We start from the raw sequence: 11,149 nt of genomic DNA, 5'->3' as shown, positions 1-11,149 counted from the left end.
TGGAAAAGACTATCCGAAGGAAGCACTTTTTTGTTCTCGCTTGCCAGATAGTGTAATCCATTACTTCTGCATCATCACTCTTCATAAAAGCTAGAATCAAGGTTGCACAAAAAAGCCAAAAAGAAAAGAAAATGAAGTTTGGGAAGGAATTTGCTGCACAAATGGTACCAGAATGGCAGCAAGCATACATGAATTATGGCTACCTGAAATCCCTCTTGAAAGATATCATACTTCACAAGCAGCAAAACAAGACTCATTCCAGTGCCAGCCCATCAGGTCTAAAGCGAAAGTTATCACTCCACAGAACTTTCAGTGGCCTCACACAGAGGCACTACCAACCCTTGAGCCCCGAGCAGGACATTGAGAGCCAACCCATTTTGGTGCACTCAGTGCTGCGAGATGGTAATGAAAACTACGAAACTACCTTTCTCATGGCTTCAGAAGAAGGTGGAGAGTACGAGTTGGTGTACTTTAGGAGGCTTGATGATGAGTTCAACAAAGTGGTGAGCTTCTATAGGTCCAAAGTTGAAGAAGTAATGAAGGAAGCAGCTGAGCTGAATAAGCAAATGGATGCTTTGGTAGCATTCAGGGTGAAAGTTGAGAATCCAACTCAGTCATTTGATTGCTCAGTTGAGATGACTCGTCTTGCTTCTGATGTGTCTGCTTCAACCACAGTTTTGCATGCTAATACACCCAGGGGGGTCCATCTCAACAGTAAGTTTCCATCTTTATCTGCTCTTGCTGCATGGCTGTTTAGTTTTCACTCTTGTACATTGCTGAATTTCAACCTTAGTGACTGTGTTCTAGTTAATCTCAGTGACTGGTCACTTACTGTTTGCTCAATTCTTTTAAACCTATTTTCGCTTCACAGGGGTTAAATTCTTTAATTTAAATGGGATCCAACTTGCACTTTAGAGAGTAATCTTGGTTACCAAAACTGTTTTTCCTTACTTTAGAGCAGACAAATTATCAAATCTCTTAAATTTGTTTCAGCCATTTCTGCATTTGCACATTTCTAGCATATCATTTTCAAACCCATTGAAATGTGTTAATAAATGCTATTTGCAGATATGGTCACAGTCATTTCCAGAAAAATCAGTGATTTGCCTGTGTAAATTATTGTGTGGGGACTCTTTAAAGAAAAATCTTGTTGGGACACGTTTATCGGGCTTTGGGTTTTCCAAGAGATTGCAATTTTTTATTAACTGTTATATATATATATATATAATTTTTATTTTATATGATTTTTTTGTTATATACATGTAATAATTATTTATAACACATTATACTATAATAATACGAAAAGTTTGATCAATCAAACATTCTAAACACTTTTACTTGTTAATTTCTGTTTTCTTTTTTGGACTGTACTTTTATTTTTATATTTTCATTATAAAGTTCGTATTATGACTTCAAAATATGATTAAAAATAAAATAAAAAGAATTATGTATGTCAAATATAAAATCTTATTCTATATTATCATAGATAAAATAAAATATGATAAAGTAAACTGTACAAAAGGGGGAAATAGAGGCTTATAGCTAGGATGAATATTTTTATATTTATTTATTGTCAGAAATAAATTGTGAGTTTTTTTTTTTATAATCTTGATAAATTCATGTGAAAAATGTTGGATAGAAACAAAACAAAGTTTACGGTGGGATAAAATATAAAATATGAGTTTATATACACATGATATACCTTCTTAATAATATGTTCTTTTTTTGAGTAGTACCAAATATAAATCTGCGAGCGCTTAACTCAAACCAAACAATATTTTACCATATCTATGGATATGTGTATATTAAACGTACACATCAAAAAATTCTAGACAGTCTGATGGAGTAGACTGTGATAGTTTTAAGAGTGTCTGAATAGTATAAGATTGTTTGTCTTGATCAGATTATCTGTCTTTTTCTTCATGTGTTTATCTTGAGAGCACCGGTGTGTTACCAGAGTCCGCCTGAGTTGACATTCTGAGTTAAATAGGACCTTGAATGAACTGTTGTAACTAATCAAGAGTTGAGAGTTGACTGTTAGAAAACCAAGAGTTGTAATCCCTGTTCTTAGTGAATTTCTGACCGCAGATTGAAGTTAGTAAACACTTCGGTTGAACCACATTAAATATCTCTCTGTGATTCTTCATTTACTCTTTCCGTTTAAATTGTGTAATTGCTCTTATTACTCGTTTGTGTGGTAGACGACCTAGTGAATTTGTGAACTATTTCCTTACAAATTGGTGTGGTGAACGTGTAACAAGGAAACTCAATCATCATGAATTTCGCAACTGGTTTGAATGATTTTGAAGGTTGGCGGTTGAAGATGTGAGCTCTTCTGGCTCAAGAGGGTCTCCTTGAAGTTTTGGAAGGTGAATCCAAACATGATGTAGTCGTGGATGAAAAGAAGAGGAAAATGTTTCTGGAGAAGACTCATAGCACGATTCTTCTTAGTCTTGGGGATAAGGTGTTAAGGTATGTATCGAAGGAGAAAACAAGTCCTTGGTGATAACAAGTCCTGTAAAAGAACTGGTCTTGAAACAATTAAGTTTCGTCTGCATGATGGAACTGAGAGGCTGCTCGAAGAAATTAGGTATGTGCCTAGCTTGAAACAAAATTTGATATCTCTTGGTGAACTTGAAAAGAAGGAATGTGTTCAAAGGTGAAAGGGGAGTGTTGAAGGTGTTAACGGGGTCCATGTTAGTAATGAAGGGTGTGAGAAAGAATGATCTGTATGCATTGGAAGGTGCTATAGTATTTGGGTCAACATCTACTGCTGAAAAGACTATCTTGTCAAAAACAAATCTATGGTATAGAAGTTTAGGTCATGTAAATGAAAAATGCTTAGTAGAGTTGGATACACAAGACTTATTTTGGAGTGAGAAAATTGGTCAATAGAAATTGTGTACATTCTGTCCAAGGAAAATCATGTAAAACCCATTTTAACATAGGACAACAAAGGATTAAGGTAATCTTTGATTATGTTCATATTGACTTATGGGGATCGTCTTCAACTCCATCATACCCTTGAGCTATATACTTCCTGTTAATTGATGATGATTATTCGAGGAAGTTATGGGTCTACATTTTAGAAGACAAAAGAGAAAAGTTTGGAAATTTCAAAAGCCGGAAGCGTCTAATGGAGAACTAGATTGGTAAGATGGTGAAACGGTTTATAACTGATAATGGTCTTGAGTTTGTTTAGAGATGTTTAACAACTTTAGCAGAGAGCATGACATAGCAAGGGTACCAAATGGTTGCAAGAAATTCTCAACAAAATGACCTAGTGGAGAGATTAAATAGGACCATTATGGAACAAGTTAGGTGCATATTATTAAGAGTCAGAATACCAAATGTTTTTAGACTAAAGCTATGGCTATTGCTATGAAGATTCTTGAGGAAATCTGGTTAGCACACTCTCCCTGCCTTGTTAATCTAAGAATCTTTGATTGTGTTGCCTATGCTCACATTAGACTAGGTAAATTGGATGCTCGTGCTGCTAAATGCATGTTTCTTGGGTATCCAGAAGGTGTGAAGAAATACTGTTTGCGGTGTCTTGAGCCAGGATGTAAGAAATGTATTATCAGCAGAGATGTTGTCTTCAATGAAATTGAAATGTGATAACCCACAAGTTTCAGAATGAAATTGGAATGCAAAAGCAAAACCTTACCAATTCCATCAATCCGTGAGTTTGATCGGTTTCCTGCAAACAAATAGACATTGGAAGCAAAACTTGTCTTGAGTGTCGTCAGTCCATGAGTGCCGGTGTCTGTGAATGCAGTTATTGAATTTCGTAAAACTATGTATGTGTTGATTTTTATTTTTCCCATACTGTTTTTGCTTTTCCTGCCATTTGATGACATAATCTTGTAGTATCATTTGATGAATCCAGTTTATACCTCATCTCATAACATCATTATAGTATACTCAATTCCAATGTTTAAACTGAATGGTAGAAAAGTTCTCAGTTTATGCGTTGAGTCGTTTTCCGGTGCATGGACAGGAAGGATTTCCACGGTAATTGAAGATATCAAAGAGGAAGGAAGTTCCCATGATGGACATTTAGAGAAGTTTGACAATGATGACAAAGGTAGAGTGATTGAAACTACCAACAAAAAGGTTGAAGTACAAAACAAGAAGAAGAATATCAGACCCATCAAACCCATCAAACCTGCTTCTGTGGAAATACTTAATCGAGTGCAGCTAAATAACACATATGAGACTCCTCGTTCAACTATAAGAGGCATCATCAAATACCCTGGTCAAGCAGAGTTGAATTTCACCAAGGAAAATTTGAGCAAAGTAGAAGAAGCACTTAGACGGGCTTTTATTGAGTTTTATAACAAGCTTCGACTTCTGAAGAACTACACGTAAGATGCTATCACAATCTCTTTTACATCCGTAGTTGTATTGCCTTTACGTTTCATATGGATTTGTATGTACTTCATGAAACAGATTTCTGAATGTGTTGGCGTTTTCAAAGATAATGAAGAAATATGACAAGGTACTCAACTTTTAATAACTTAAGCCTCTTCTTAAAGCCAGACAAAATTGCCTATTCCTTCCCATTTGCTTCATGCTTTAGATCACATCAAGAGGTGCAGCAAAAGCTTACATGAAAATGGTTGATAGCTCCTGTCTTGGGAGCTCTGATGAGGTCAGAATTGCATATATGAACCTAAGCCTTGACATAATCATTTTGAATGCATGTGAAATGCTTATTACTTAGTTTTCTGAATCACTTTTCCCTGCAGTTCACCAGGCTTATGGAGAGGGTGGAAAATGTATTCATTAAGCACTTTTCCAACTCAAATCGAAATAAAGGAATGCGCATCCTGCGACCTAAACCAAAGAGAGAAAGGCACAGGATTACATTTTCCATGGGTAAACCAGTACTTGATGTGTGTTGGTGTGTGTGTGTATGTTACATAGCTATGCATAAAAAAAATTTGGAATTTTTGTGTGTAAATGTGTACTTTTCCCTGACTTTGTATATTCACAAACTTCATCAGATATATATCACACATATTCATGGTCTTGAACAATCTTCACATGACATGTAACTGCTCCTCAGGTTTTTCTGCCGGATGCAGTGCTGCTCTAACAGTGGCTCTTATTCTAATGATCCATACGCGTAAAATCATGGATCATTCAGGGAGTAGCAAATACATGGAAATCATGTTTCCTCTTTACAGGCAAATTTATTTTCTGATTTTGAAATAGTCGTCTTGTTTGTCTCTGAACTCCTAAGCCTTTCCAATCAGAAAAAGAAGCAGAAAAATGTGGCTAACATCGTTTTCAAACTTTATGCAGTTTATTTGGATTTGTAGTTTTACACATGCTGATGTATGCTGCTAATATATACTTCTGGAGGCGATACAGAGTGAACCATTCATTCATATTTGGTTTTAAGCAAGGCACTGACTTAGGCTACAATCAAGTCTTTCTCCTTAGCTTTTTTCTGGCAGCATTGGCACTAACCAGCGTGCTTGTAAATCTAGACATGCAAATAGATCCTGTGACAAATGATTTCAAACCATTCACTGAACTTTTGCCCCTTATCTTGGTTCTAGTAAGGCTATTACTCTATCACATTAAGTTTGTCTATAGATTTTTTTTTTTCTAAAGTTAAGTAGTGAATTCATTTTTACTCTGCAGATTGTGATTGCCATTTTATTATGCCCATTAAACATCGTATATCGATCAAGCCGAGTGTTCTTCCTTACATGTGTGTTTCACTGCATCTGTGCTCCTCTATACAAGGTAAAGAAAAATTGTGGAGCTAAGATAATTTGTTAAAGATCCCCATTTATTTTGAAAATGATTTTTCTCGGATCTCTAACACTGGTTCAGGTCACACTGCCAGATTTCTTCATGGCCGATCAATTTACAAGCCAGGTCAGCGAAAAGCCAAAATGGGATATACTTTACTTTTCTGCCTCCAATGTTACAGCTTGTAGTCCCATTGTCCCTTCCATGATCAATGTCACTCAGATAAAATGATTTCTCTACCTACTCAGGTTCAAGCCCTGAGAAGTTTTGAGTTCTACATATGCTACTATGCTTGGGGTGACTTCAAACATAGAGAAACAGATTGCAAGTCAAGAAGGGTATTCATAGCTTTCTCATTCATTGTCGCTGTGATTCCATATTGGTCTCGCTTTCTTCAGGTACTCACTTCATTCCATTTTCCTCCGCACACATTGTAGCTTTCAGTCATAGAAACAAGGTACACATGGAGCATTTGGAAGGGTTTCTATCACATAAGCAACTGTGTTGGGAATTAATTAAAAGTGTTGGGTTATGTTTTTGACAACTACGACCCTCTTATAGGTTCTTTTTCGCTGATTCCGACAAGATTCATAGATACGTTTTCCTGTGTGAGTGCTCATGGAAAAGTTTATCCTAAAATGAAATAAGAGTTAACTTAAGCTGTTTATTGAAACATGCCCTTGATTTTGAAAGTAAATGTGCATGCTTTTGATTAAGAAATGATTGAGACTGTTAAATGATCTTCTTCTTTCTCATGTCAGTGCCTAAGGCGCCTGTTCGAGGAGAAAGATATGATGCAAGGATATAACGGGTTGAAGTATTTCCTCACTATTGCAGCCGTTTGCCTCAGAACAGCTGATACTCTTGATGGAGGAACGCGTTGGAAAGTGATGGCCTGGATATTCTCAATATCCACAGCCATTTTTTCCACATATTGGGACATAGTCATAGATTGGGGCCTCCTCCAAAGACATGCCAGGAACCGATGGCTCAGAGACAAACTCCTGGTCCCTCAGAAAAGTGTATATTTCGCAGCTATGGTATGAAATTAACAACGGGAACAAAAATTTATTCTACTTGGACATTTTCTAAGATTTTAATCTTGATTTTCTGCTTTTCTTCTGAGAACTGCTGCTAGTATAAAATATGTTAAACAAAAATTTAACTGTCTCAATGCCTCACCCCATAAAGCATGCATCAGCATTCACTGAAGGTAAATAGAACTCTTGATGTGAGCTTCCACTGATAGGAAATCACATACAACGCCAATAAAACATGAGTCTAACTCACACATAAAAAATTACCACCAACTCCAATCCAAGACTTTAAGACAATAAATTATTTTTATATATGTTACTAAACTTATTTTTATTCAATATAGGACTATTAGACTCATACTTATATTTCCAACAATATATCATTTTCATTAGACAATATGAATTACATTTTTAGTGTTTTATTTGTGTAAGTTAATGATTTGTTGAAACCATACACAGGTGCTGAATGTCTTGTTAAGGTTTGCATGGTTACAAACAATATTGAATTTAAAATTCTCCTTCTTGCATAGACAAGCCATGATCAGCATTGTTGCCAGCTTAGAGATCATTCGTCGTGGCATGTGGAACTTCTTTAGGTAACCAAAAGGAAAAGAACATTTTGGTGTAGTTCTGTTTTTGCATGGCACAAAGGAAAAAGATTTTACTCGAACTTTATTTCAAAGCTTCATTTTCATTCTTCCATTTACGTGGTTCAGGGTGGAGAATGAGCATTTGAACAATGTTGGCAAGTACCGTGCATTCAAGTCTGTGCCTCTACCCTTCAACTACGACGATGATGATGATGAAGATGAAGATAAGGATGAGTGATTTTTCAGGAACAGCAAGCACAGGTCCATTACATTTTCATCTCTATCAAACTATGTAACTTCTGAGTCATAAATTAGGTTTCTTCACTCGTGTCATACCTGAAAAGATAAGTTTCAGAAAATTCTGATTTAATATAACATGTGGAGGCATTTTTTATTCTCTGAAAGTTAATAAAACCTTAATAAAGTTTATGAGTTGAAAGAAAATAAACATTTGTACAATTTTTTCTAGAATAATGAATGTCACAAGGATCTGAGGTACGGGACATACCACTGGAGGAGTTTCAAGGAAGTATAGAGATAAACATCATTAATCTTCAAACTCTAAGGTGTGAATTTGAGTTATTAAATATTAAGAAATTTAAGATCATTAAATATTATTATTTTAAACTAAAAGAAATAGTCAATGAAATGAGAGTATGTAAGAAATACTGTTGAGAAGAAAATTATAATTTGTATTGTTCATAAATATAATAATTGTGATAGCGACTGAATAAATCAAGAATGTATCCATCTGATCTCACGAGTGAGGGAATAAATACATTATTTGGAAGTATATGGACAAATATTAAAAATTACAATAATGACTCTATCAAAATTGTTTGAAGTCAAATTCGTAAAAAATGAATTTGGAGTAATTTTCTGCCGTTTTACGAAGTCTCACGGAACATTAGTAGGGAAAATTCTGCTAAATATAAACAATTTTAATAGTGATTTAAGAAATGAAATGAAATCACTAAAATTTATGTGCATGAGAATGCAGATGCATTGTATACAATGATTGATTGATATTCATGGGTTATTTTGTATGGTGAAGATAGCAGCCCTGATTAAGAAAAATCATGCAACATATTTTATAGCTTATACACGTATTTCTGTAGCTTTTGAAATGTACTATCTTGTTTATTTATTTAATTTAATTGTTTTTTTTTTTCAGTAATACGTCATAGATGAACAAAGCAATATAATTAATTAATTAATTAATTAAACCGTTGTTTGGATTTGGATGGAGTTGAATAAAATAAAATTTGAACTAATTCATTGACTATTTTTCTTTTACATTTGAAAAAGGATGTTGTATCTAATTATTTTTATTTTTTAATCAGTGTGTTTTATTTTATTTCGATCAAGCAGTGTGTTTAATTTCTGAGCTAACATTGCTTCAAATTTCATCGTTTAATTAAATTGGACAATTTGAATTTAATGGTGCCCTGATTTTGATTCAATCTGTTTAATTCTGATATTACCCTTTTTCTCTCAAAAAGCTTTGAAATTGTTTCATAAGAATTAAGGAGTTTTAATTAGTTGACAATTTTGAACACACCTTAACTTTTTTACTAAACTGAATTAGAAACTCTTACCAAGTGAAAGAATCCAACTATCTCTTTAATTGCTACTAACAATCCTTTAATTTTTACCAACAACCTTTCAGATACAAATGTGATAATAGAGTTACAATTCAAGAACCTATTTAAATGAAAATTTCATTCAACACCCAAATTCCTTCCTTGTGTAAGAACTTTTCTCCAACTTTGATATTCATCAAACACTGTTACTTTGTCAAACTTTTTGAATAATCCACAACAAAATTAGGCTTATTACTTGTACTCGTTCGAGTTGGGTTTTGTCAAACCTTTTCAAATATTTTTCTTGACTTTTTATTTTCTTCAATAATTTTTTAAAAATAAATTAAAAAATAAAAGGTTATCAGTGATGAAACTAACTTTGTATGATATGATATATTTATTACAAATTTAAAATAAAATTTATTTGGTTGAAAATGTTTATTTATTATATAATTTATATGTTTAAATAGTAATTTTAGTTATGTAAAATAAGTAGTCATCCTGTACACAGACTAAAATACTAGTATTTATACAAGATTTATAAAAATAATAAAACTTCATGTAATATATTTCACTTCTTAAAAAATTCACAAAAATAGGATTAATGAGAAAAAAGAGAGTAAAATGATTAGATTTGAAAATATATATAAATCAATACGTAGGGTTTGGATTAAATTAGATTTACAATATCGGATCTGATAATATGATCACTATACGCTAATTTTGAACCATAATCTTGAAATTAAGATATAATTGTTTTTAAGTATGCATCAGTCCATTAACACGTTAGATTAAGTGTATGATTATACATAATTAACTCTGCTTTCACAAAAATAGAAGTATCAGTCAAGGATGATTCAGAAAACTGTAAAAGTCAGCAATGTGTTTTTTTTAGAAGTTTCAATCAATTTTTAGATAAAACATTTGTTTGGTAAATATGTTTTTGGATAAAACTACAAGAAAAGGATGTCAAATTATTTCAAACCCGTTCCAAACTCAATTATGATCGTAGAAGAATAGTGTTTGGTTTGAAGTTATGAAGATTTTTATAATTTTTAATAAAAACCTACATGTTTAATACATGATTTGTTGTTATTTTAACTTTAATTTAAACATGTGGGTTGTAATTATTTATATTGGATCAGTTTTTGTTTTAAGAAAATGAGCGACACACTTTATTGTATTAACACTATTATAAAAAGTTTTTAAAATTGTTTAATGATTTAAAAAAATTCAAAAGGTGGTGCATTTTTAAAAATTTTATACAACTATAAACTTAAATAAATTTTTGAAATTTTTGCTCGTACCAATAATCAATATTAAATTTTTTATCGTCATATATATATATTTTTAAAAAGTATACAAGGGATCTGCATAATACATCATAGGGTCATTAATACCTAAGCCTGCTATGTAGAGAAAAACCATTACCAGAAAGTGGAACAACAAAACCAGAGGCTAACGTTGGAGCGTCTATTCGGTGCAACAACCCTATCCACTTTAAAACTATTTAAGACTGTATTAAATCTTAACCGCCAAACACTACATTCAACTTTTCATTTTCATTCTTCTATGTATAAAAGATGAGTTTAAAAAATCATTAAGCTCAGCTAATAATAAAATACTGATTAACAAATACCTTTCCGTTCTTTCTGAGTATACTTGTTATCATGTCACAACTTTTTTCCAATTCTTTAGTTCTTTAACATTTTTGTGTGTTTCTTATGTTAACCATTCAGTCTTTGTTATTAAATAACAACATTAAAAAGAGTGGCGTTCTATATTATATATATAAATAAGATAAAAGAAAAAGTAAAGTAGAAAGTATAATGAAGTGCTAAAGAAAACTCAGACGTACATGTGTTGGTCTGATCGTACACAAGTATCTTCTGCACTGAGATTTGAATTAGAGAAGAAATCATTTTTTTATTTTCACATCCATCGCCCAATGATCACGGTCAACCATTCTTATTTTATATATTCAGATTATTTTATCTATGATAGTAGTTGTCACTAATGATACCAATTAAAATATAGGAATCAAGTAACAAAATGATGTGTCGCATGGTCTTATCTTTCAATAATGTCTGGTGATCTCTCGTAGTGTTACAGAGACACTCACAGAGTTTAGTAGCGATGGTGAGTCGAAATTGACGAGCGCAAGACCGAA

At 33.0% G+C, this 11,149-nt stretch overlaps 1 protein-coding gene across 3 annotated transcripts; it reads left to right on the top strand.

Moving 5' to 3' along the window:
• Window positions 1-7,729, top strand: LOC108323914 (phosphate transporter PHO1 homolog 3). Of its 3 annotated transcripts, none has more exons than XM_052871422.1 (13): window positions 1-714; window positions 4,001-4,367; window positions 4,453-4,501; window positions 4,583-4,654; window positions 4,752-4,881; window positions 5,072-5,192; window positions 5,311-5,569; window positions 5,656-5,760; window positions 5,851-5,895; window positions 6,018-6,167; window positions 6,531-6,809; window positions 7,337-7,402; window positions 7,523-7,729. In XM_052871422.1, exons 1-12 carry the CDS (start codon window positions 132-134, stop codon window positions 7,400-7,402), a joined length of 2,226 nt encoding a protein of 741 aa, XP_052727382.1. In that variant the 5' UTR covers window positions 1-131; the 3' UTR covers window positions 7,523-7,729. The 3 variants fall into 3 exon arrangements, with proteins under 3 accessions (XP_052727382.1, XP_017412230.1, XP_052727383.1); XM_017556741.2 differs by having other exon boundaries at window positions 6-714; window positions 7,266-7,402; XM_052871423.1 differs by lacking the exon at window positions 1-714 and adding an exon at window positions 1,830-2,590 and having other exon boundaries at window positions 7,266-7,402.
• The last annotated feature ends 3,420 nt before the right edge of the window (window positions 7,730-11,149 follow it).

This window comes from Vigna angularis, chromosome 1 (assembly GCF_016808095.1).
Source record: "Vigna angularis cultivar LongXiaoDou No.4 chromosome 1, ASM1680809v1, whole genome shotgun sequence".
Taxonomy (NCBI): Eukaryota; Viridiplantae; Streptophyta; class Magnoliopsida; order Fabales; family Fabaceae; genus Vigna; species Vigna angularis.
Note: the sequence above shows the minus strand (reverse complement) of the source record. Positions and strands in the feature narration are given on the sequence as shown.

What these genes read in the sequence shown, in the direction of transcription:
- LOC108323914 (XM_017556741.2), top strand. Translation starts at nt 132, where the DNA reads ATGAAGTTTGGGAAGGAATTTGCTGCACAAATGGTACCAGAATGGCAG. An exon ending in ATCATGTTTCCTCTTTACAG is followed by an intron (nt 5,193 to 5,310) that starts GCAAATTTATTT and finishes AACTTTATGCAG; the next exon opens with TTTATTTGGATTTGTAGTTT. An exon ending in CCGATCAATTTACAAGCCAG is followed by an intron (nt 5,896 to 6,017) that starts GTCAGCGAAAAG and finishes CTACCTACTCAG; the next exon opens with GTTCAAGCCCTGAGAAGTTT.